Below are 26214 nucleotides of genomic sequence, written 5' to 3'. Positions count from 1 at the left end.
CGCCCCCGGTACCGGCACCGGGGCTGTCGCCGTGCCCGGACCTTGGTCCCGGTCTCCTCTCCGGTATCCCCCGGTCCATCCCCTCCCGGACCCCCCCAAGCCTCATCCCGGACGTTTTTTATTCAAATTCTTTTATTTTCATTCATCCCGCGCGACCCCCGGGGCCGGGGGCGATCCCTGAGCGGGGGCTCCCCCAACCCGAAAAACCGGGGAGAAACCCCCCAAAAAAGGAGAAACCCCCCCAAAAAAGGGATCCCGGGGGTCCCCCCCACCTCAGGGGGCGGGGGACACCCCCAAACCTTCACTCAGCAGGGTGAACCTGAAAATAAAATGAGTCTGGGGTCCTCAAGAGACCCCAAATTCTCCCAGGGATCCCCCAGACCCCCCCCAGGGATTTGGGGAGCACCTTCAATGAGGGAGGAGGAGGAGGAAGGAAAAATGGGGAGGGGGTGGAAGGAAAAAATGGGAGGGGGAGGAAGGAAAAGATGGGGAGGGGTCTCCTGGGGGGGGTGGGGCGTAAAAAAAACGGGGAGGAAGAGGAAAAAAAAGGCAAAAAAAGGATCCCAGGACACCCCCAAACCTTCACTGATAAAATGAAAATAAAATGAGTCTGGGGTCCTTCAGAAATCCCACGTGTGGACCCCCGAGACCCCAAATGAGGGAGGAGGAAGGGAAAAAATGGGAGGGGGAGGAAGGAAAAGATGGGGAGGGGTCTCCTGGGGGGGGCGTAAAAAAAAACCAGGGAGGGAGTGGAAAAAAAGGCAAAAAAAGGCAAAAAAAAGTCACAGAGAGACCCCCAAACGCGGTTGGGGGGGTTGGGGTGGGGGTGAGGGGGATCCTTCATATTCACTGCGAGCCCCCCCGCCCAATTTGGGGAGGGGTCCCCCCTAAGTCCGGCGGGCCTTGGCGAAGAGGCGGCTGTGCCAATAGTCGGGGTTATCGAAGGCGCAGTCCGAGGCTTCCAAGCTCCGCAGGGGCTTCATGGGCAGGGGGCGGCACCGGGGCCGCAGCACCGCCTCCATCTCCTCGTAACCTTCCTCGCCCTCCTCATCCTCCCCCTCCTCAAGGCGGGCGGGGGTCGCGGGAGGGTCCCCCGGCCTCATCTCGGTGTAGCCGTGGTGGCGGAGGGAGCGGCTGAGCCGCGGTTGTTTGTTCATGTATTCGTAATCTTCCTCCTCTTCGTCTCCCTCCTCCTCCTCCTCTTCCTCTCCGCGGTCACCCTCGGTTTTGGGGGGTCCCGGGGGTCTCCCCGCGCGAGGGGGGGGGTCGCAGCCCCCCAGTTCCATGTATTCGTAGCCCAGCTCTTCCAGCGAGGCCGGGCGGGGCTGGGGGGGTCGGTTCATGTATTCGTACTCTTCATCCTCATCCTCATCCTCCTCACCTGCATCCGGTACCGAGCACCCGGCGGGGTCTGAAGGGGAGGGGGCAGACAAAGGTCAGGACCCTCCCCCCGAGACCTCACGGGGGTCCTAAAATTCTAAAATCCTAAAGGAGCTTCCCCTAAATGAGCCCCCAAACCCCAAAAATGGGCATGGACCCCCCCAGAGGCACAGGGACCCCCCAAAAATAGGGGTAGGACCCCCCCCCCGGAGCCACAGGAACCCCAAACCCTGCAGGATGGGACCCCCAGACCCGATCTAGTGGGGGAAAAGACCCCCAGTAAGGCCCCCCCATGAACTGGGAGGAGACCCCAGACCCAATGCAGTGAACAGAGCCCCCAATAAGGACCCCCATGGATGGGGTGAGCCCCAAAACCCCACCCAATGGGATGGGACCCCTCCCAAAAGGCCCCTCACAGATGGAGGGAGCTCCAAATCCCGATCCAATGGATTGGGGACCCCCCCGCCCTTTCCCCAAGACCCCCAGCCCCATTCCAGTGGGACAGAGCCCCCAGTAAGGACCCCCATGAACGGGGGGAGCCCCAAAGCCCAACCCAGTGGGATGGGACCACCCCCCAAAGGACCCCCAAGTACAGAGGAAACCCCAAAACCCAACCCAAAGGGATGGGACCCTCCCTCTCTAAACCCCCACAGACAGGGAGAGCCCCAAAACCTGATCCAACGGGACAGACCCCCCCCATAAGGGCCCCCATGGACGCGGGGAGCCCCAAAACCCAACCCAATGGAACGAGACCCCCTCCCCTCCCCAAGACCCCCAGGCATAAGGGAAGCCCCCAGCCCCATCCCCGCAGGATGGGACCCCCACAAAGACCCCCAAGGACAGGGGGGAGCCTAAAACCCGACCCAAAGGGATGCGACCCCCCCTCCCCAATCCCCCCAGCCCCATCCCCGCAGGATGGGACCCCCCCAGGGCGCCCCCTGACCTCGCAGGGCGCAGGTGGGGCTCACGTATCCGTTGGGGTCCTCCTCGCTGCCCTCGGAGCCGGGCCCCGGCGGGGGCTGCAGGCTCTCCCGCTGGGACAGGTACGCGCTGTCCCCGCCCCTGGAGCGGAGGCTGCGGCACAGGGACCCCCCCAGGGACCCCCCCGAGCCCCCCAGCTCCAGCTCCGAGGCGGTGCCGCGACCCTCGGAGCACTCGGACACCGTCCGGCCCAGCGAGCCCTGCCGGGAACGGCGCGGCGGGCGCGACCCCGCGGGCTGGGGATACGGGGAGACGGGGGGTCAGGGGGGACACCCCAAACCTGCCCTGAGATCCCAAACCTGCCCCGCGACCCCCGGGCTGGGGATACGGGGAGAGGGGGGAGTCAGGGGGGACACCCTAAATCTGCCCCCGGGACCCCAAAACTGCCCCAGGACCCCCCGGGCTGGGGATAGAGGGACAGGGGGACAGAAGGGGTCAGGGGGGACACCCTAAATCTGCCCCCGGGGACTCCAAACCCACCCTGGGAACCCCAAACACACCCTGGGAACCCCCCGGGCTGGGGATACGGGGAGAGGGGGTCAGGGGGGACACCCTAAATCTGCCCCGGGACCCCAAATCTGCCCCAGGACCCCCCCACTGCGGGTACACGATAGTAACAGGGGGAGACCCCAACGAGACCCCAACCCTCAAGCCCCCAAACCCCCAGAGCCCCCCCAAAGCCCCCCAGAGCCCCCCCAGCCCCCGGTACCTGTCGGGCGCAGCCCAGGCCGGGCTGGTTCATGGGGATGTACCCGGCGGGGGCGCTCAGCAGGCTCGGGCTCTGCGGGGACACCGGGGGGACACCGGGGCTGGCACCGAGGGGACACCGAGGGGACACGGGAGGGACACCGAGGGGACACGGGGGGGACACCATGGGGACATGGTGGGGACACCACCAGGACATCATGGGGACACCGCGGTGACATCCCCGAGCCCCCCCATTCCCCTCGATCTCCCCCAATCCCCCAATCCCCCCAATCCCCCAATCCCCCAATCCCCCCAATGCCCCCGAACCCTCTGAATCCCCCAATCCCTCCATTCTCCCCCATTTCCCCCTTCCCCAATCCCTCCATTCTCCCCCATTTCCCCCGTTCCCAATTCCCCCATTTCCCCCTTTCCCAGTCCCTCCATTCTCCCCCATTTCCCCCTTTCCCAATTCCCCCATTTCCCCCTTCCCCAATCCCCCCATTCTCCCCCATTTCCCCCTTTCCCAATTCCCCCATTTCCCCCTTCCCCAATCCCCCATTTCCCCCTTCCCCAGTCCCCCCATTCTCCCCCATTTCCCCCTTTCCCAATTCCCCCATTTCCCCCTTCCCCAATCCCCCATTTCTCCCTTCCCCATTCTCCCCCATTCTCCCCCATTTCCCCCTTCCCCAAGCCCCCCATTCTCCCCCGTTTCCCCCTTCCCCAGTCCCCCCATTCTCCCCCGTTTCCCCCTTCCCCAGTCCCCCCATTCTCCCCCATTTCCCCCTTCCCCAGTCCCCCCATTCTCCCCCATTTCCCCCCCATTTCCCCCGGGGGTCTCACCCGGGCGCAGCTGCCGCGGGGGCGCTGCGGGCCCAGCCCGGGCGCGAGGCCGAAGGTCCCGTCCAGCTCCTCCTCCTCCTCCTCCTCCTCCTCCAGCTCCAGCGTCTCCACCTCGTCCAGCTCCTTCTCGCTGAGGGGGGGGGGCTCGCCGGGGGGCGCGGCCCCGCTCTCCTGATGGGGGGAAGGGTCAGGGTTGGGGGTTTTGGGGGGTCTGGGGGGTGTGGGGGGCGTTTGGGGGGGGTTTGGGGGGCTCATCTTGGTCACCAGATATGGGAGGGAAAGGGTCAGGGATGGGGGTCTGGGAGGGGTTTTGGGGGGGTTTGGGGGCTCATCTTGGTCACCAGGTGAGGGGGGGGTCCTGGGTCAAGGATGAGGGTTTGGGGGTCTGGGGAGTGTTTGGGGGGGCTCAGGGGCTCACATTGGTCACCAGATATGGGGAGGGTGGAAAACAGATCAGGGGTTGGGGGTTTTGGGGTCTGGGGGGTCCTGGGGGGGGGTTTGGGGGGCTCACCTTGATGACCAGGTAGCTCTGGGGGGTCCTGGGGGGGTTTGGGGTCTCACCTTGATGACCAGGTAGCGCGGGGGGTCCCGGGCCATGCGGGTGAACTCGTTGGCCAGCTCCTTGAAGGTGGGGCGGATGTTCTCATCAATCATCCAGCCTGGGGGACAGGGACAGGGACACGGGCTGGGGACAGGGACAGGGACATGGACATGGGCTGGGGACAGGGACAGGGACACGGGCTGGGGACAGGGACAGGGACACAGGGCTGGGGACAGGGACAGGGACACGGGCTGGGGACAGGGACAGGGACATGGACATGGGCTGGGGACAGGGACAGGGACATGGGGCTGGGACAGGGACAGGGACACGGGCTGGGGACAGGGACAGGGACAGGGACATGGGCTGGGGACAGGGACAGGGACACAGGGCTGGGGACAGGGACAGGGACACGGGCTGGGGACAGGGACAGGGACAGGGACACGGGCTGGGAACAGGGACAGGGACACAGGGCTGGGGACAGGGACAGGGACACGGGGCTGGGACAGGGACAGGGACAGGGACACGGGCTGGGAACAGGGACAGGGACACAGGGCTGGGGACAGGGACGGGGACAGGGACAGGGACAGGGACAGGGACAGGGACATGGGCTGGGGACAGGGACAGGGACACAGGGCTGGGGACAGGGACAGGGACACGGGCTGGGGACAGGGACACGGGCTGGGGACAGGGCCCTGGGGGACAGGGACACGGTCACGGGGTGGGGACACGGCCAGGACACAGCCTGGGACAGGACTTGGACGTGGCCACGGGAACGGGGACGTGACAGAGACCTGGTCACAGTGAGGACCCTGCCTGGGGACAGGGACACGGCCAGGACACGGCTCTGGGCATGGGGACACGGCAGGGACCTGGTCACAGGAGTGGGGACACTGCTAGGACCCTGCCTAGGGATGGGGACATGGGTGGGGACAGCAGCAGGACCCTGCCCAGCCCTGGTGACACCCTGGTGACACCCCGGTGCCAGCCTGGTGCCAGCTCTGGTGGCAGCCCTGGGGACAACTCTGGGGACAGCAGCAGGACCCTGCCCAGCCCTGGTGGCAGCTCTGGGGGACCCCACCCTGGGGACAGCAGAAGGACCCTGCCAGACTTGTGCCAGCCTTGTGCCAGCCTTGTGCCAGCCCTGGTGCCACCCCGGTGTCCCCCGGTGTCCCCGCTCACATTTCACCATGACCATGTAGACGTCGATGGTGCAGATCTGGGGCTGCGAGAGCCGCTCGCCCTTCTCCAGCAGGTCAGGAACCTCGGCCAGGCGGATCCCGGCGTAGGGCTCGGCCCCGAAGGTCATCATCTCCCACAGTGTCACCCCTGGGGACAGCAGGGGACAGCTGTGAGCCATGGGGACACTGGGGACACTGAGGGACAGCTGTGAGCCACAGGGACACCGGGGACAGCAGGGGACACTGAGGGACAGCCCGGCCAGGGGGATCCCGGCGTAGGGCTCGGCCCCAAATGTCATCATCTCCCACAGTGTCCCCCCTGGGGACAGCAGGGACAGCTGTGAGCCATGGGGACACTGGGGACAGTGGGGGATAGCAAGGGACATCAGGGACAGCAGGGGATAGCAGGGACAGCACAGGACATCGGTGACACTGGGGGACAGCAGGAGACACGGGGGTACACCAGGGCACGGCACACGGGGGACATTGGGGACACTGGTGGACAGCACAGGACATTGGGGACATTGGGGACATTGGGGACAGCGGTGCGGGCTCACCGTAGCTCCAGACGTCGCTCTGGTGCGTGTACTTGCCAAAGTGGATGCTCTCCAGCGCCATCCACTTGATGGGCGTCTGCAGGGAAGGAGGGGACACCGTGGGGACATGGGGACAATGGGGGGACACCATGGGGACACCATGGGGACACATGGGGACACCGTGGGGACAATGGTGTCAGGGCAGTCCCAGAGGTACAGAGCACGTGACACAGATGGCATTTGAGCGAGCCCAGGGGGCAGAATGGGTGACACCAATGCCCCTTTTGGGTGTGACACCGATGCCCCTTTTGGGTGTGACACCAATCCCATTTGGTGTGACACCAGTGCCATTTGGGGGTCCCACCGATGCCATTTGGGGTGTCCCAGAATGGATGGCACCAATGCCATTTGGGGTGACAGGATGGCATTTTGGCTGTCCCAGAGTGGAGTGACACCGATGCCATTTGGGGGATACCATGGGTGTGGTGTGGGTGACATCGATGGCATTTGGGGTGACACCAATGCCATTTGGGGTGACATGGGTGCCATTTGGGTGCCATTTGGGTGCCATTTGGGTGCCATTTGAGGTCCCACCAATGCCATTTGGTGTGACACCGATGCCATTTCAGGGTGACATGGGTGCCATTTGGGTGCCATTTGAGGTCCCACCAATGCCATTTGGGGTGACACCAACGCCATTTGGGGTGTCCCAGAGCGGGTGACACCGACGCCATTTCAGGGTGACATGGGTGCCATTTGGGTGCCATTTGAGGTCCCACCGATGCCATTTCAGGGTGACACGGGTGCCATTTGGGTGCCATTTGGGGGTCCCACCAATGCCATGGGGGGTCGCACCAATGCCCCTCGGGGGTGACACCAACGCCATTGTGGGTGACATGGGTGCCATTTGGGGGTCCCACCGGTGCCATTGGGGGTCCCACCGGTGCCATTTGGGGGTCCCACCGGTGCCCCTCGGCGGTGGCAGCCCCCAGCCCCACCTTGAGCTCGTTGTAGAAGTATTTCTTGTCGTCGGGGTAGAGCAGGTCGGCGATGCCGAAATCGGCCACCTGCGCCTGGCTGGGCGACTTGAGCAGCACGTTCCGGGCAGCCAGGTTCCTGTGCACCATGCGGTGCTCCTCCAGGTAGTACATGCCCTGAAAACGGGGAAGAATGTTTCATTTTTAATATTTAATTAATTAATTAATTAATTAATATATTTATTATATGTGTATTATATTGGTTATATATTGGATTATAGAGGATATAACAGCCAGGTTCCTGTGCACCATGCGGTGCTCCTCCAGGTAGTACATGCCCTGAAAACGGGGAAGAATGTTTCATTTTTAATATTTAATTAATTAATTAATTAATATATTTATTATATGTGTATTATATTGGTTATATATTGGATTATAGAGGATATAACAGCCAGGTTCCTGTGCACCATGCGGTGCTCCTCCAGGTAGTACATGCCCTGAAAACGGGGGAGAATGTTTCATTTTTAATATTTAATTAATTAATTAATTAATTAATATATTTATTATATGTGTATTATATTGGTTATATATTGGATTATAGAGGATATAACAGCCAGGTTCCTGTGCACCATGCGGTGCTCCTCCAGGTAGTACATGCCCTGAAAATGGGGGAGAATGTTTAATTTTTAATATTTATTTATTTAATTAATTAATTAATTAATATATTTATTATATGTGTATTATATTGGTTATATATCGGATTATACATAATATAACAGCCAGGTTCCTGTGCACCATGCAGTGCTCCTCCAGGTAGTAAATACCCTAAAATGGGGGGGAAGTTTAATTTTTAATATTTATTTATTTGTTTATTTATTGTATTTATTATATGTGTATAATATCGTTTATATATAGCATAATGTAAAATATATAACAGCCAGGTTCCTGTGCACCATGCAGTGCTCCTCCAGGTAGTACATACCCTGAAAATGGGGGAGAAAGTTTAATTTTTAATATTTATTTATTTGTTTGTTTATTTATTGTATTTATATATTTATTATATGTGTATTATATTGGTTATATATTGGATTATACATAATATAACAGCCAGGTTCCTGTGCACCATGCGGTGCTCCTCCAGGTAGTACATGCCCTAAAACACAGGGGAGGGAGAGGTGCCAACAGGAAATTTTTGTCTTATTTAAAAAAAAAATACTTGATATCTATTTCTGTTGTAATTTATAGAATGTGTACATGTTATTGGTGATATGCTGTATTAAATGCTCGATACTTATTTTTTATATAAAGGAACGAGCAGGAACCACCCCAAACCCTTCATCCTCTCAGCTTTTAGAAGTCAGGAAGGCTCAGGAGCCCCCCAAATCCTTCACCCTCATCTTTTAGGCCCAAAGGAACGTGCAGAGCTCCCCTAAATCTTCACCCTCAATATTTAGGATGGAAGGAACACACAGGAACCACCCCAAACCCTTCACCCTCTCAGTTTTTAGGATGGAAGGAACACACAGGAACCACCCCAAACCCTTCACCCTCAATATTTAGGAGAGAAGGAACACAAAGGAACCACCCCAAACCCTTCACCCTCAATATTTAGGATGGAAGGAACACACAGGAACCACCCCAAACCCTCCACCCTCAATATTTAGGACGGAAGGAACACACAGGAACCACCCCAAACCCTTCACCCTCATTATTTAGGATGGAAGGAACACACAGGAACCACCCCAAACCCTTCACCCTCTCAGTTTTTAGGACGGAAGGAACACACAGGAACCACTCCAAACCCTTCACCCTCAATATTTAGGACAGAAGGAACACACAGGAACCACCCCAAAATCTTCACCCTCAATATTTAGGACGGAAGGAACACACAGGAACCACCCCAAAATCTTCACCCTCAATATTTAGGATGGAAGGAACAGGCAGGAACCACCCCAAACCCTTCACCCTCAATATTTAGGATGGAAGGAACACACAGGAACCACCCCAAACCCTTCACCCTCATTATTTAGGACGGAAGGAACGGGCAGGAACCACCCCAAACCCTCCACCCTCTCAGTTTTTGAGGTCTCAGCAGGGCTGTGGCCCCGCGGGCACTGACCTTGGCCACCTGCACGCACCAGTTGAGCAGCAGCTGGGGGCTGATGGCGCCGCGGTTCTTGCGCACGTAGTCGAGCAGCGAGCCCAGCGGCAGCAGCTGCGTCACCAGCTGCAGCTGCGGGCCCGGGCAGATCCCCAGCAGCCGCACGATGTACGAGTGATCCAGGCTGCCGATGGCCAGCATGTGCTGGGGGGGACAGGGTCAGCACCCCCACATCCGGGGGGACACCCAGAGCATCCCTGGAGCATCCCCAGAGCGCCCCCAAACCTCCCCAGAGCCGGGGGGACACCCAGAGCACACCCAGAGCATCCCCAGAGCGCCCCCAAACCTCCCCAGATCCGGGGGGACACCCAGAGCATCCCTGGAACATCCCCAGAGCATCCCCAAACCTCTCCAGAGCCAGGGGGACACCCAGAGCACACCCAGAGCATCCCCAGAGCGCCCCCAAACCTCCCCAGATCCGGGGGGACACCCAGAGCATCCCTGGAACATCCCCAGAGCGCCCCCAAACCTCCCCAGAGCCAGGGGGACACCCAGAGCATCCCTGGAACATCCCCAGAGCGCCCCCAAACCTCCCCAGAGCCAGGGGGACACCCAGAGCACACCCAGAGCATCCCCAGAGCATCCCCAAACCTCCCCAGATCCGGGGGGATACCCAGAGCACACCCAGAGCATCCCCAGAGCGCCCCCAAACCTCTCCAGAGCCAGGGGGACACCCAGAGCACCCCTAAAGCACCCCCAGAGCATCCTCGGCTTCAGGGGGACACTCAGAGCACCCCCAAACCTCCCCAGAGCACAGCCAGAGCATCCCCAGAGCATCCTCGGCTTCAGGGGGACACTCAGAGCACCCCCAGAGCATCCCCAGAGTGTCCCCGAAGTGTCCCCAGAGTGTCCTTGGAGCATCCCCAGAGTGTCCCCAAACCTCCCCAGATCCAGGGGGACACCTGGATCACCTCCGGAGCATCCCCAGAGCACCCCCAAACCTCCCCAGAGCCAGGGGGACACTCAGAGAACCCCCAGAGCACCCCCAAAGTGTCCCCGAGTGTCCCCAGATCCAGGGAGAAACCCAGAGCGTGCCCGGGGTGCCCCAGATCCAGAGGGACATCAAGAGCACCCCCTGAGTGTCCCCAAAGCACCCCAGAGCATCCCCGGCTTCAGGGGGACACCCGGAGCACCCCCTGAGTGTCCCCAAAATCCCCTGGCCTCAGAGAGGACCCCCCAGAGCACCCCCGGGCCCCCCAAAGCCCCCACACTCACGTCGGTGACGGCGTGGAAGGATTGCTGCCCGCTCCAGTCCTGGATCACCTTGATGCTCACCGGGATCTTGATGGAATCCCCGTCTGGGATCCAGATCCCCTGCGGGGTCGGTGGGATTGGTGGGATTGGTGGGACTGGTGGGATTTGGATGGGATTTATGGGATGGGATTTATGGGATGGGATTTATGGGATGGGATAGGACGGGATCAATGGGATTAATGAGATGGGATTTATGGGAGTTATGGGCTGGGATGGGATTTGAGATGGGATGGGATGAGATCAATGGGATTGATGGGATCAATGGGATTGATGGGATCAATGGGATGAGATTGATGGGATCGATGGGATCGATGGGATTTATGGGATGGGATTTGAGATGGGATGGGATCAATGGGTTGGGATCAATGGAATGGGATGAGATCAATGGGATGGGATCAATGGGGTGGGATTGATGGGATCAAGGTGGGGGGATCACTGGGATGGGATCAATGGGATGGATCAATGGAATGGGATCAGTGGGACTGATGGGATCAATGGGATGGGATGGCATTGATGAGATGGATCAATGGGATCAGTGGGGTGGGATTGATGGGATCGATGGGATCAATGGGATGGGATGGCATTGATGAGATGGATCAATGGGATCAGTGGGGTGGGATTGATGGGATCAATGGGATGGGATGGCATTGATGAGATGGATCAATGGGATCAGTGGGGTGGGATTGATGGGCCGGCACCTCAGCCCCTCCCCAGGCCCCACCTTGTGCACGGTGCCGAAGACGCCCGAGCCCAGCACCTTGAGGCGCTTCAGCTCCGACTCCTTGAAGATCCGGGCCAGGACCTTGTTGGCTTTTTCACTGGGGTCCAGCGGCTCCAGGCTCTGCGGGGACACGGCGTGACAGTGGGGACAGGGACATGGCATGGGGACAGGGACACAGCATGGGGACAGGGACAGAAGCACAGCAGGATGAGGACGGAGAGCGACTGGGATGGAAGCAGAGCTGGGGCTGGACAGGAACGCGGCTGGCGAGGACCGGACGCAGGACCCGCCCCTCCCCGCCGCCCTGGGGCCGCTCCCGGTGCCGCTCCCGGGGCCGCTCCCGGGGCCGCTCCCAGTGCCGCTCCCGGTGCTCCCCCGGTGCCCCCGGTGCTGACCTCGCCCCGCTCCAGGTAGCGCCGCATCGCCCGCTTCTTCTGGATCTTCTTGCCCCGCCAGTAGAGCAGCGCCAGCAGCACCAGCGAGCACGAGAGGAAAACGGCACCGACCACCATGACCGCGATCAGCGTCGGGGCCCGCCTGCGGCACCGGGAACCGGGCGGGAACGGGGCGGGATCGGGGTGGGATCGGGGATGGGAACGGGAACGGGGACGGGGATGGGAACGGGGACGGGGACGGGAACGGGGACGGGAATGGGGATGGGGTGGGGATGGGAACGGGAACGGGATCGGGAAAAGGAATGGGAAAGGGAATGGGGATGGGGACAGGAACGGGGACGGGGATGGGAAAGGGAACGGGAAAGGGAATGGGGTGGGAATGGGACAGGAACGGGGACGGGGATGGGAAAGGGAACGGGATCGGGAAAAGGAACGGGAAAGGGAACGGGGATGGGAACGGGATCGGGTGGGACCGGGGTGGGAACGGGAATCGGAACAGGAACAGAGTGGGAACGGGAACGGGAACGGGGACGGGAAAGGGAAAGGGAACCGGGACGGGGACGGGAACGGCGATGGGATGGGATGGGATGGGATGGGATGGGATGGGATGGGATGGGATGGGATGGGATGGGATGGGATGGGGACGGGGATGAGGAACGGGGACAGGAATAGGGACAGGGATGAGGACGTGGAAAAGCACAGGGTTAGGGTCCCCACAGCCCCTCGGGGTCCCCACAGCCCCTCGGGGTCCCTGCAGCCCCTCGGGGTCCCTGCAGCCCCCCGGGACCCCCCGTCCCCCCCGCGGTACCTGGACACGGGCAGGGGGTCCCCCAGGCAGTCCCGCAGCAGCGGCCCCACACACCTGTGGGGAGGGAGATGGGAGTCAGCCCCTGGGGGACCCCCCAGCGGAGACCCCAGACCCCAAAATGGCACCAGTGAGGTCCTGAGTCCCCGAATGCTGCCCCAAATGATGCCCCAGGACCCCCACCCTGGTGTTCAAAGAGGTCTTGGGACCCCTACCCTGCCCTCCACAGGGTCCCAGTGGGGTCCTGAGCCCCCCAACCTGCCCAGGGCCCCCAGAGAGGCTCCCCAAAGAAGTTGTGAGACCCCCAATGTGCCCCCAGTGATACCCCAAGACCCCCACCCTCCTCCTAAAGAGGTTTTGGGATCCCCATCCTGCCCCAAATTATACCCCAGGACCCCCACGCTGCTCCCCAAAGAGCTTTTGGGCCCCCCACCCTCCCCTCCACGGGGTCCTGTGAGCCTCCCCGATTCCCCCAGTGGGGCCCTGAGCCCCCCAAACTGCCTGGGACCCCCCACTCTTCCCCCAGGGATGGCCCAGGACCCCCACCCTGCTCCCCAAAGAGCTTTTGGGACCCCCACCCTCCTCCCAAAGTGGTTTTGGGACCCCCACCCTGCCCCAAATTATACCCCAAGACCCCCACCCTCCTCCCAAAGACCTTTTGAGCCCCCCACCCTCCTCCCAAAGACCTTTTAGGACCCCCACCCTCCTCCCAAAGACCTTTTGAGCCCCCCACCCTCCCCTCCACGGGGGTCCCATAAACCCCCCCCATGCCCCCCATGGCTCCCTGACCCCCCACCCTTCCCGGACCCCCCAAACCCCCCCTGTCTCTCTGTCCCCGAGCCCCCCGAGCCCCCCGGCCCCCGCACGCACCCCCGGGTGCAGTTCTCGTGGCAGGGCCGGCACTCGCGGCTCCCGTCGGGGAATTTGTAGATGGGGCCGCGCTCGCCCAGGACCCCGTCGGGACATCGCTGCACGCAGTGCGGCCCGTCGCGATAGTGGGCGCAGCGCGTGCAGGTGTCGGCGCCCTGCAGAGGGGGGCGGCGACAATGTGGGGACGCTGTGGGGACAGTGGGGACACGGTGGGGACACGGAGGGGGCGCGGCCGGGCCGTACCGAGCCGTTGCAGGTGGCGCCGCCGCCGTCGATGCGCTCGCACTCCGGGTGGCACTCGGTGCATTCGCCGCCCTGCGAGAACTCCCGAGGGTCCCTGGGGGCACATCGGGGTGGCACCGTCACCAGCCGGGGGGGACAGACACATCCCGGGGGTGACAGAGACATTCTGATGGTGACAGGGCCATCCCGGGGGTGACAGGGACATCCTGGGGGTGACAGGGCCATCCTGGGGGGGACAGGGCCATCCCGGGGGTGACAGGGCCATCCCGGGGGTGACAGGGCCACCCTGGGGGTGACAGGGCCATCCCGGGGGTGACAGGGCCATCCCGGGGGTGACAGACACATCCCGATGGTGACAGGGCCATCCCGACGGTGACAGGGCCATCCCGGGGGTGACAGGGCCATCCCGGGGGTGACAGGGCTGATCCCCCAGCCCAGTGCCCACCCCGGGGATCTCCACAGTGCCCCCCGTGTGCCCCCCACGTCCCCAGTTTCCCTGTGTTGCCCACACCCCCCATGTCCCCTGTGTCCCCCGTGCCCCCCTTTGCCCCTGTGCCCCCTTTGTCCCCCATGCCTCCCATGCCCCCAGAGCCCCCCATGTCCCCCATATCCCTCTTGTCCCCCGCGCCCCCCGTACCCCTCTTGTCCCCTTGTGCCCCTCTTGCCCCCCCTTTGCCCCCCTTGCCCCCCCACTCCCTGTGCCCTCCATGTCCCCCATGCCCCCCGTGCCCCTCAAGCCCCTGGTGCCCCTGTGTCCCCCCATGTCCCCAGGGCCCCCCGTGCCCCTCTTTTCCCCTTTGTTCCCCACGTCCCCTGTGCCCCTCTTGCCTCTCATGCCCCCCATGCCCCCCATGTTCCCCACCCCCCCCATGTCCCCCGTACCCCCCATGTCCCCCATGCCCTGTTTGTCCCCCACGCCCCCGCGCCCCCGTGCCCGCTGACCCCTCGGTGAAGCGGCAGGTGGGCACACAGACGCCCCTCCTGCTGTAGAAGCGGCAGGACAGGCACTGCCCGGGCCCGGGGCCCCAGCAGCCCTCGGCCGAGCACAGCGGGTCACACACCTTGCCCTCTTGCTCTGGGGGGACAGCGACAGCGGCTGGCGTCACCCAGGGGCCGGGGGCACCCATGGGGACAGAGAGGGGCCGGGGGCTGGGGGCACCCAGGGGGACAGAGAGGGGCCGGGGGCACCCATGGGGACAGGGGGGACAGAGAGGGGCCGGGGGCACCCATGGGGACAGAGCAGGGCTGGGGGCACCCATCAGGGGCTCTGAGAGGGGCTGGGGTCACCCATGGGGACAGCAGGGCTGGGGTCACCCCCCCCCCCTCCATATGCTCAGAGTGGGGCTGGGGGTCACCCTTGACATGGAGGGGACAAAGGGGGGCTCAGGGCAGGGTCTGGGGGGTCCCTCAGCCCAGGGTCCATTTGTCCCGGTGTCCCCCCCTATGGGACAGACAGGGAGCCCCTGGAGGGGTCTGGGGGTCCCAGTGTCCCCTCCCTAATGTGACGGACAGGGGATCCCTGGAGGGGTCTGGGGGTCCCCGAGGTGTCCCGGGGGGGGTCCCGGGGTCTGTGTAAGGAATGGGGGGCTCGGTTCAGTGCAGGATCTGGGGGTCCCGGTGTCCCCTCCCCTATGGGACAGACCGGGGGGCTCTCTGGGGGTCTGGGTGTCCCCGAGGGGTCCCGGGCAGGGGGGGGTCCCATGCCCAGGGGAACGGGGATTCAGAGCAGGATCTGGGGGTCCCTATGATGTCCCCTCCCCTATGGGACAGACCGGGGGCCTCTCCAGGGGTCTGGGTGTCCCCGAGGGGTCCGGGGGGGGTCCCACGCCCCCTCCCCACCCTGCCCACGCACGGCACTTGCTGCGGGGCCGGTTGTTGCGGATGTCGAGGTCGGCGCGGCTGCGGCTGAGCGCGGCCCAGTGCACGGTGTGCAGGAAGCAGAGCCGCCGGTTCTCCGTGATGTACACGCGGCCCGCGCTCACCTCGCGCAGCGAGCGCAGCCCCAGCGAGGTCACGTTCTCGTTCTTCATGATCAGCAGCGAGAAACCGCGGCTGAGGGGAGCGAGACACCGGGATTCGGGGCGCTGGGGGGGGCACGGGGGGCTACGGGAGTGAGGGGGGGTCCGGGAGTCGGGGAATGAACCGGGGATGAGGGGAGGGACACCGGGATTCGGGGCGCTGGGGGGGTACGGGAGTGAGGGGATGCTCCGGGAGCCGCTCCGGGAGCCGGGGGATGAAGCGGGAACCGGGAAAGGAACCGGGAGCTGCTCCGGGAACCGGGAAATGACCCGGGAGCTGCTCCGGGATTCGGGGAATGAAGCGGGAACCGGGAAATGACCCGGGAGCTGCTCCGGGATTCGGGGAATGAAGCGGGAACCGGGAAATGAACCGGGAACCGGGAGGAAGGGACAGACGGAGGGACGGACAAGGACAGAGGGAAGGGAGGGCGCCGGGACAAGCAGGGATCCAGGGATGAGGGGAGGAGGGAATTGAGGAAAACGGGGAATTCAGGGGTTGGGAAAATGGGAAATTCAGGGATTGGGGAAATGGGGAATTCAGGGATTGGGGAAATGGGGAATTCAGGGATTGGGAAAATGGGAAATTGAGGGATTGGGGAAATGGGAAATTCAGGGATTGGGGAAAAGGGGGAATTCAGGGATTGAGAAAATGGGAAATTGAGGGATTGGGGAAAATGGGGAATTCAGGGATTAGGGGAAATGGGAAATTCAGGGATTGGGAATGCAGGAATTAGGGGAAACAGGGAATTCAGGGATTGGGAATGCAGGAATTAGGGAAAGCAGGGAATTCAGGGATTGGGAATGCAGGAATCAGGGAAAACAGGGAATTCAGGGATCATGGATGGAGGAATTAGGGAAAACAGGGAATTCAGGGATTGGGAATGCAGGAATCAGGGAAAACAGGGAATTCAGGGATCATGGATGGAGGAATTAGGGGAAAGCAGGGAATTCAGGGATCAGAGATGCCGGGAGGGGCACAGCGCACGCAGCAGGGGCTCCTCACTTGTACAGGCTCCGTCCCCCGATGGTCTCGAGGTTGGAGAAGACGCTGAAGTTGTGCATGTGCTTGGGCCAGGACTGGATGTTCAGGTACCCTGCGGGCGCACCCCGGGCTCAGGGGGGTCCTGGGGGGCTCCAGGGGGGTCCCAGCACCTGCAGCCCCCCCTCCTCACCCGTGATCTCCCGCACCGTCCGGAACACGTTCAGCTTCTCGGGGTCCAGGGCCGAGATGTTGCGCCAGGGGTCCCTGCGGGGCCAGAGGAGGGGTCAGCGGGGCTGGGGCTGGGGGCTGCACCCCCTAAACCCCCCCCCAAATTCCAAATTGCGTCCCTCACCCCTCCAGGCCCGTGATGAGGAAGTCGAGGTTGCCCAGGATCTTGGTGCAGTTGATGAAGGTGTCGATGTTGCTGGAGTCCACGGTTTGGTATTTGCTGCCGGCACCGGTGCCCTCGCAGGCTGGGAGGGGTGGGCAGGGGTCAGGGGGGGGTCTCAGGGCCCCTCAGACCCCCCTGGGCACCCCCAGAACGCCCCCAGCCCCTACCCTTGGGGCACAGCCCCGCGCAGGGCTCGCAGATCTTCAGCCCGTTCTTCTCCACCTCCATCTTGTCGTTGGGGCAGGCGCGCACGCACGAGCTCTGGTCCACCACGAAATTGTCTGCGGAGGGGGACGGGGACAAGGACACGCCAGGGGTCACCCGTGTCCCCCCCTGTTGCATTAGTGCCATGCATTAGCCCCTCTCAGTACCCCGGGTCTTTCCCCAGCTGTGCCAATCTCCTCTCCCTTCCCCTGCCTTGCCCCTGCTGGGTGCTGTCTGTCAGTCCTGGCGTTCCAGAAAGGGCCTCGTGGGATTGGTGAGGTTCAGAAGATGCCCTGGGGGGACATTGGGCCATCCAGGTGTCCTTTGTCCCTTTGTCCCTCCCCTCCTGTACCTGGTTGGTGGCTCCCTGCCCCTTCCCTGCCCCTCTCCCCGGGGTTCAAAGGAGCAGCAGCCACGGGCTCAGGGAGTTCTGTTGGAGCTGGTGCTGCATTCAGAGGCCAGAATAAAGCTCTGGATCCAAACCCTCCATCAGAACCAACTCCTTTTCCTTCACCATCACCTTAAAGCTTCTCCACCAGAGCTAAACCTGAGCTCCTGCAGGCCTGGACTTGTCCCAAGCACCCAGCTGCAATATCCAGCCAGCCAAAGGTGTCTCTGGGGTGAAACCACCACAGCTGCTGCCTTTGGTCAAGCAGCAAGGGCTGGACAAACCCAGGCACGTCCCATTTGGCAATATTGGTATTTAATTCCAATATATTGGCACCCAACGTGAGGCAGCTCCATCCTGGGGATGAATCAGTCAGGGAAGAGACCCCTGAGGTGGCACCCTCACTTTTGCTGTGATATCCAGCCAGCCAAAGGTGTCTGTGAGGTGAAACCACCACAGCTCCCGCCCTTGGTCAAGCAGCAAGGGCTGGGCAAACCCAGGCACGCCCCATTTGGCTCTATTGGGATTTAATTCCAACACCCCCAAAGCCGGTGCCCCCCCCGGGCCCCCCGGCCGCACTCACGGGGGCACTGGCGCACGCAGACGCCCCCGTACTGGTACTTGGTGTCGGGGTTGGGCTCCAGCTGGAACGTGAGCTTGTTGTAGATCAGGGGCTGCGGGCACAGCGGCACGCACGAGCCGCTGTCGTTGAAGTGGCGGCAGGCCTGGGGACGGACAGACGGACACGGGGGTGGGCGGGTGGACAGATGGACACGGGGACAGATGGATGGACACACGGACACACGGACGGGGAGGTGGATGGATGGATGGATGGGTGGGTGGATGGATGGATGGATGGATGGATGGATGGATGGATGGATGGATGGATGGATGGATGGACGGACGGACACAGGGGCGGGTGGATACACAGACGGCTGGATGGACAGATGGACAGACAGACAGACGTACAAAGCAGTGCATGCACAGGGACGGACGGACGGACGGACGGACAGACAGACAGATGCACAGACAGACAGATGTACGAAGCAGTGCGTGTGCAGGGACAGACAGACAGACACACAGACAGACAGACGGACGGACGAAGCAGTCGGTGCACAGGGGCCCGGTGCACAGACACACACAGACAGACAGACACACAGACAGACACATGGACAGACAGACGGACGTACGAAGCAGGTGGTGCGCAGGGGCCCGGTGCACAGACACACGCGGACAGACAGACACACAGACAGACACACAGACGGACGGAGAGACGGACGTACGAAGCAGTCGGTGCGCAGGGGCCCGGTGCACAGACAGACACACACACACAGACAGACAGACAGACGGACGTACGAAGCAGTCGGTGCGCAGGGGCCCGGTGCACAGACAGACAGACACACACAGAGACACACAGACGGACAGACAGACGGACGTACGAAGCAGTTGGTGCGCAGGGGCCCGGTGCACAGACACACGCGGACAGACAGACACACACACACAGACAGACACACGGACAGACAGACGGACGTACGAAGCAGTCGGTGCGCAGGGGCCCGGTGCAGCCGCCCGCGCACTCCTCGTGGCAGCACTCGTTGGGCGCGCGGCCGAAGCAGCGCCCGTTGCACTGCGGGGCGCAGATGGTCTTGGTCACTGCGGGGACACCGGGGGTCACCGGGGGGCTCAGCCCAGCCCCACAGCCCCCCCGGTACCCCCCGGTACCCCCCAAGCCCCCCCGGTACCCCCGGCTCTCACGTTTCTGGCAGTCCTCGGGGCCCGGCCCCCAGCAGTGACCGCCACAGCTCTCATGGCACGGGGGACCTGCGGGACAGGACAGCAGCGGGGTCACAACAGGGGACCCCAAATACAGGGGGGCCCCAAATACAGGGGGACACGAAAGAGACACCACAGGGACCCCAAAGGGACCCCAAATACAGGGGGGCCTCAAACCAAGGGGTGACCCCAAAGGGATTCCAAAGGGACTCCAAAACCAGCGGTCACTCCAAAGCCAGAGGTGACCCCAAAGGGACCCCAAAATCCAGGGGTCACCCCCAAAGTGACCCTAATCCCAAGGGGGACTCCAAAAGGACCCTAAACCTAGGAGTGACCCCAAAGCCACCCCAAACCCAGGGGTTTACCCCAAAGTGACCACAAACCCAGCGGTGACCCCAAAGCCACCCTAAGGTCACCCCAAACCCAGGATTTACCCCAAAGTGATCCCAAGGCCACGGGTGACCCAAAACCAAGAGGTGGCCCCAGAGTGACCCCAACCCCAGAGGTGGCCCCAAAGTGACCACAAACCATGGGATGACCCCAACCCCAGGGGTGACCCCAAAACCAAGAGGTGACCCCCAAAGCCACTCCAAGGCCAGGGCTGACCCAAAACCCGGGGATGACCCCAAAACCACCCCAAAGTCACTCCAAAGGCAGGGGTGACCCCGAAGTGCAGTGACCCCAAAGGCAGGAGTGGCCCCAAAGGCAGGGGTGACCCCAAAGTGCAGTGCCCCAAAGGCAGGGGTGACCCCGAAGTGCAGTGCCCCAAAGGCCGGGGTGACCCCAAAGGCAGGGGTGACCCCAAAGGCAGGGGTGAGCCCAAAGGCAGGGGTGGCCCCAAAAGCAGGAGTGACCCCAAAGTGCAGTGCCCCAAAGGCCGGGGTGACCCCAAAGGCAGGGGTGGCCCCAAAAGCAGGGGTGACCCCGAAGTGCAGTGCCCCAAAGGCAGGGGTGGCCCCAAAAGCAGGGGTGACCCCAAGGTGCAGTGCCCCAAAGGCTGGGGTGACCCCGAAGTGCAGTGCCCCAAAGGCAGGGATGGCCCTGAAGTGCAGTGACCCCAAAGGCAGGGATGGCCCTGAAGTGCAGTGACCCCAAAAGCAGGGGTGACCCCGAAGTGCAGTGACCCCAAAGGCAGGGGTGACCCCAAAGGCAGGGGTGGCCCAGAAGTGCAGTGCCCCAAAGGCAGGGGTGACCCCGAAGTGCAGTGCCCCAAAGGCCGGGGTGGCCCCAGCCCCCGGTGTCCCTGTCCCCCACGCACAGGCGCGGCCGTTGTCCCTGACGAGCGGCTCCAGGCGCGGGTCCCTCATGATGTCCCTCCACTCCACCGTGTCCACGTGGCACAGCTGCGCGTTCTTCTCGATGTACACCCCCCCCGCCAGGATCTCTGGGGGGACACGGGGGGGACACGGGGGTGACGAGAGGGGACCAGGAGGGACAGAGCCCCCCAGACCCGCCTGGCAGCACAGGGAGCGGATGGGGACCTTGGGGACCTTCCCTGCCCCAAGGGGACACCACAGGGGACACGGAGGTGGCACTGCCCTGGCATGGGGACCTTGGGGACCTTCCCTGCCCCAAGGGACACGGGGGGAGCAGTGGGATGGGGACCTCAGAGGGCACAGAGGGGTGGCAGTGTCCCCTCTCCGTGCCAGTCCCATGGGTGTCTCAAGCGCCCTGTGATGTCCCCAACCCTCCATGATGTCCCAAAACCCCATGATGTCCCCAGCCCTCCATGGTGTCCCCAATCCTCCATGGTGTCCCCAACCCCCGTGGTGTCCCCATCTCCCCACAATGTCCCCAGCCCCCTGCAATGTCCCCATTCCCATGGTGCCCTCAACCTCACAATGTCCCCAGTCCCCATGGTGTCCCCAACCCTCTGCAATGTCCCCAGCTCCCCTGCAATGTCCCCAACCCAACATCGTGTCCCCAAGCCTCCATGATGTCCCCAACTGCAGTGTCCTCAACCTCATGATGTCCCCAACCCCACGGTGTCCCCATCCCTCCATGATGTCCCCAGCCCACCAAGGCGTCCCCAACTGCACAGTGCCCTCACCCTCACAATGTCCCCAACCCTCCATGATGTCCCCATCTCCCCACAATGCCCCCGACCCCATGGTGTGCCCAACCCCACGGTGTTCCTAACCCACCATGGTGTCCCCAACCTACCACAATGTCCCCGGCCCCCGCAGTGTCCCCAAACCCTCACGATGTCCCCGGCCCCCGCCGTGCCCCCATTCCCGCGTTGTCCCCAACCCTCAACGTCCCCACCTGTGAGCTGGTTGAGGCCGAGCTGGCGCAGGGCGTGGGTGGTGTTGGGGTTGTAGTTGAGCAGCACGAAGAGGGCGAATTTGTCCTCGTAGAACTGCGTGCCGCGGATCACGCGCAGGTTCTGCAGCGGCAGCGCCGCGAACACGTTCATGGCGATCAGGATGTAGCCGGTCACCTCCCGGATGGTCTGCGGGGGCAGAGGGGTCACCTGCGGCCCTGGTGACACACCGTGGTGGCTGTGTCACCCCCTCAATGGTCACATCCTCCCTTTGATGGCCCCCATGGTGGACACGTGACCTCCAAACTGGCCACGTCCTCCCCTTGATGGCCGTGGTCCTCATGGTGGACATGGGGCCACCATGCACGTGACCCCTCAATGGTCACATCCTCCCCTTGATGGCCCCCATGGTGGACATGTCACCCCCTCAATGGTCACATCCTCCCTTTGATGGCCACGGTCCCCATGGTGGTCATGTCACCCCCTCAATGGCCATGTCCTCCTTTTGATGGCCATGGTCACCCTTGATGGCCACGTCCTCCCCTTGATGGTCACCATGGTGGCTGCGTCACCTCCAAACTGGCCAAGTCCTCCTTTTGAGGGCCATGGTCCCATGTCCACATGTCCAACTGGCCATGTCCTGCACATGGTGGCCACTGTCCCCATGGTGGCCACGTCACCCCCTCAATGGCCATGTCCTCCCCTGGGTGACAGCAGCAATGTCCCCTATGAGGCCCCTGTCCCCTCAGAGCTGTCCATGTCCCCCCTCAGTGTCCCCATGTGTCCCCGGGGGTCACCTGGAGGAAGGAGAGGTCCTGGGTGTGGTCGATGAGGACGATCTCCAGGTTGCCCATGACGATCTCGCAGTTGTTGTACATCTTGTGCAGGGTCTGGTACTGGTGCTGCGCGTCCCCGGTCACGCTCAGCCCGTTCAGCGTCCCCGCGCACACTGCGGGCACCCACCGTGTCACCGGGGCCACTGTGGTGTCACCAGGGCCACCAGAGCCACCACGGGGCCACCACAGGGCCACCATGTCATCAGAGCACCCACCGTGTCACCAGGGCCACCACAGGGCCACCAGGGCCACCACGGGGGCACCCATCACCAGGGCACCCACCGTGTCACCAGGGCCACCACGGGGCCACCAGGGCCACCACAGCTACCTCCACATGCCCATGGCACCCTCTGCACGGTCACTGCAATGTCCCCTCCCAGCTGGCCGTGTCCTGCACGTGCTGGTGGCCGTGTGCCTCCTCAGTGGCCACCTCATCCCCCTGAGGTCCCTTGGTGTCCCTGTCCCCTCTGAGCTGGACGTGTCCTGCTCTTGGTGGCCATGGTCCCCATGGTGGCTGTGTCACGTCCTCAGTGGCCATGTCCCTGTCTCCTCAAAGTCCCTGTCCCCCCCTCAATGTCCCTGTCCCCTCCACGGTGGCCGTGTCTCCTCCATGGTCTATTGGCTATGGCAGTGTCCTCATGGGGTCCCTGTCCTTTCCATGGTGTCCCCTGCAAACGTCCCTGTCCCCATCGTGGCATTGCCCTCACGGTGTCCCCTCCATGATGTCCTTGTCCCCTCCACGGTGCCCTGCTCGTGGTGTCCCTGTCCCCTCCACCTTGTCCTTGTCCCCTCCATGGTGTCCCCTCCATGGCATCCCCCTCATGGTGTCCCTGTCCCCGTCACCATGTCCCTGTCCCCTCCACCTTGTCCTTGTCCCCTCCATGGCATCCCCCTCATGGTGTCCCTGTCTCCCTCACCATGTCCCTGTCCCCTCCATGGTGTCCCTGTCCCCTCCATGCTGTCCCTGTCCCCCATCCTTGCCCCCCAGCGCTGTCCCCGCCCCGGTTCCTCCCCCGCCGCTCCCTCCGTTCCCTCCCCGTTCCCGGGGTGCCCGAACCGGCCGGGCGAGCCTTGCGCAAGGCGGGCGCCCCGGGCTGGGCCCCCCCGCCCCGCCACGCCCGCCCGGACTTCGGCCCCGCCGCCGCCGCCGCCGCCCGGGCCCCGCGGCCACTCCCGGCTCCGGGGGCGCGGGGTGGGCTCGGTACCCCCCCGTTCCCGGGGTCCCCTCGGTGTCCCCCCCGTTCCCGGGGTCCCCTCGGTGTCCCCCCCGTTCCCGGGGTCCCCTCGGGGTCCCCCCCGTTGCCGGGGGCGCACAGGGCCCCCTTTGTGGCACCGCACAAAGCCGCGATTGTGGCGGGCGGCACCGGGGGGGGGACTCGAGCCCCCCAAACCGGGACCCCCGGGGGCACCGAGGGCTGCGGGACCCGCCAGACGTGACTCAGGCCCCGGCGCGGGGGGGGCCGCGCTCAAAGGCGGCTTTGTCCGGCCCGGGACCCCTCCGGGGGCGGCCGCGGAGCTCAGGGCACGCACGGGAAGGGCCCCCCCGCCCCGGGCCGGGCTATTTGAGCACGGAAAGGGCTAAAAAAAGGTCCCAGCTGCGATGGCAGCGGCCCCCAGCCCCCGCTGCCCCGGGGGTGGGCACGGGGGGTCCGCAACGGGGGGCGCTGCGACCCCCGTGAGACACCGGGGGGGTCCCCTGGGGGTTGGGGGGCGCCATCCAGGCCATCCCCGGGACCCCCGGTGAATCATTAACGGGGGTCCCAGGGCGGGACTGGGGGGTTCGCGACCCCCGGGTGCACCTGCCCGGGGGGGGGGGGGCGATGCTGGACCCCCCCCCCTTTCCCTCCCCACCGGGCGCCGCGGCGGCGTCGGGACCGGGCGTTATCAGCGCCGGCAGCTCCGGCACGTCCCCGCTATCAGCCGCGTGCCACCGCGGCCCGGAATAGCACCGGGGACCCGGGGGAGGGGAGGGGGGGGCACCGGGAGGGGCTCGCTGCGACCTCCAGCCCCGGGCGGCCCCGGCACAAAGGGGGCTCTGTGTGCGCCGGGCCCCGGCCCCGAACAAAGGGGGCTCTCAGGGACCGGGCTCTGGGGGGAGCGGGGCCGGGGCCGCTGCCCTCGCTGTCCCCGAGGTGTCCCCGAGCCCCCCGAGGTGTCCCCGAGCCCCCCGAGGTGTCCCCGCGTTGTTCCCTCTCTCCCGGTGGACCCGGAGCCCGCGGGTGGCACCCGAGGCGTCGCCGGTGGCGCACGGATGGAGCTGGGGACACAGCGAGGGTCCCCCGGGTGTGCCCCCCACCCCGGGCACCCCCGGGCACCCCCGGGATTTCGGGGCGACGCCGGCCCCACCTGCGCGCCCAGCCCTCGGTGTTTTTCCTTTGGGGATTGAAAAACAACTCCCGGGCGGCCGCGGCCCTTCCGGGGTGCCGGGGCGGCCTCGCGGGCGGGGCCGGGGGTCCCTCCGGGGGTCCCCCCGTGAAGGATCCCCCCCGTTCCCCTCGGGGGTCCCGCCCGGAGCCCTCAAAGGCATCGCCGGGCCCGGCCCCGCAGCCTAAAATTAGCCCGGGCAGCTGCGGGGCCGCAGGTGCCGGGACCGGGAGGGGCACCGAGAGCGGGACCGAGCACGGAACGGGGGCACCGAGAGCGGGACCGAGCCCGGGAGGGGGCACCGAGAGCGGGACCGAGCACGGGAGGGGGCACCGAGAGCGGGACCGAGCACGGAACGGGGGCACCGAGAGTGGGACCGAGACCGGGAGGGGGCACCCAGAGCGGGACCGAGCCCGGGAGTGGCCACCGAGCCCCAGCCCCGCCGGAGCCGCAGTCCCGGGGCGGTTTCAGCGCCGGTCCCGGTGCTCCCGGAACCGTGCGGTCCTCCCGGGAGAGCACCGGGGACTCCCGGGACGCCCCCGCGGAGGAAGCGCCCGCGGGAATTGCCGGGATTGGATCGGGGTCCGGTACCGCCGCCACCCGCGCCCGCTCCCGCCGCCCGTCCCGGGACCCCCGAGCGCTCCGGTGTTTTCCCGGTTCTCCTTTGCCGAACGGCGCAGCCCCGGTTCCCCGTGCCCGCCGCTGCCGCTGCCGGTGCCGGTGCTCACCTGCCTGCGCGGCGCCGGGCGCGGGGAGCAGCAGCGGCAGCAGCAGCAGCAGCGCCCGGGGCCGCTCCCGGTGCGGCTCCATCGCGGCGCCCCGGTAGCGGCGGAGCGTGCCCGGGAATGCACCTGGCGCGGGGCCGCGGGCCGGGCGGGGCCGCGCCGGGAACGGGCGGGGGGGACGGGGACACCGCGCTCCCCTCCCCGCCCCGCCCCGGGACCCGCCCGCCCCGCCCGGGGCGGTGGCACCGGCACCGTCCGCCCCCGCCGGGCTGGGACCGGCCCCGAGCGGCGTCCCCGGCCCGGCCGGGCCCTCCCGGTCCCGGTCCAAATTCGCCCCCCCGAGCCCCCGGCCGAGTCTCCCCGGTCTCGGAGCAAAGTTCGGCCCCCAAAGGCCCCGGTCCGATCTCCCGGTGCCCCCCAGCCCCGTTCACAACCCCCGGTCCCGGAGCAAATTCGCTCCTCCGAGCGTCCCCCGAGCCCCCGGTCCGGTCCCCGGTGCTCCCCAGCCCCGTTCACATCCCCCGGTTCCGGTCCCGGTGCAGAGTTCGCCCCCCCCGAGGCCCGGTCCGGTTCCCCGGTGTCTCCCCAGCCCCGTTCACACTCCCCGGCCCCACGGAGACCCCTCCCCAAAAAACGGATGGGGGGGTTGGGAACCATTGAAGCCCCCCCAAAACACGGGGAGGGGTCGGGACCCACGGAGA

The 26214-nt window shown here is 64.4% G+C and overlaps 1 protein-coding gene across 1 annotated transcript; it reads right to left on the bottom strand.

Annotated features, from left to right (window-relative positions):
* Positions 1-887: 887 nt before the first annotated feature.
* On the bottom strand, positions 888-25598 carry ERBB3 (erb-b2 receptor tyrosine kinase 3). Its single transcript, XM_066567596.1, has 28 exons — positions 25517-25598; positions 22386-22537; positions 21591-21777; positions 20584-20709; positions 19308-19373; positions 19087-19205; positions 18136-18277; positions 17128-17241; positions 16922-17042; positions 16760-16833; positions 16591-16681; positions 15422-15621; positions 14512-14644; positions 13570-13663; positions 13327-13481; positions 12460-12513; positions 11652-11793; positions 11257-11376; positions 10497-10595; positions 9240-9425; positions 7142-7297; positions 6165-6240; positions 5609-5755; positions 4450-4547; positions 3889-4059; positions 3071-3142; positions 2324-2597; positions 888-1411 (listed from the first exon to the last, which is right to left on the bottom strand). Exons 1-28 carry the CDS (start codon positions 25596-25598, stop codon positions 888-890), a joined length of 3975 nt encoding a protein of 1324 aa, XP_066423693.1.
* Between the last annotated feature and the right edge of the window lie 616 nt (positions 25599-26214).

This window comes from Molothrus aeneus, chromosome 30, assembly GCF_037042795.1.
Source record: "Molothrus aeneus isolate 106 chromosome 30, BPBGC_Maene_1.0, whole genome shotgun sequence".
Classification (NCBI taxonomy): domain Eukaryota; kingdom Metazoa; phylum Chordata; class Aves; order Passeriformes; family Icteridae; genus Molothrus; species Molothrus aeneus.
The sequence above is the reverse complement of the archived record's forward strand: the minus strand, read 5'-3'. Positions and strand labels throughout refer to the sequence as shown.

Coding starts and splice junctions, on each gene's coding strand:
- ERBB3 (XM_066567596.1), bottom strand. CDS start 25,598: ATGGAGCCGCACCGGGAGCGGCCCCGGGCGCTGCTGCTGCTGCTGCCG. Junction 5,756..6,164: donor GAGCGACGTCTGGAGCTACG/GTGAGCCCGCAC, acceptor TGCTGTCCCCAG/GGGTGACACTGTGGGAGATG. Junction 3,143..3,888: donor CCCGCGGCAGCTGCGCCCGG/GTGAGACCCCCG, acceptor GTGTCCCCGCAG/AGCCCGAGCCTGCTGAGCGC.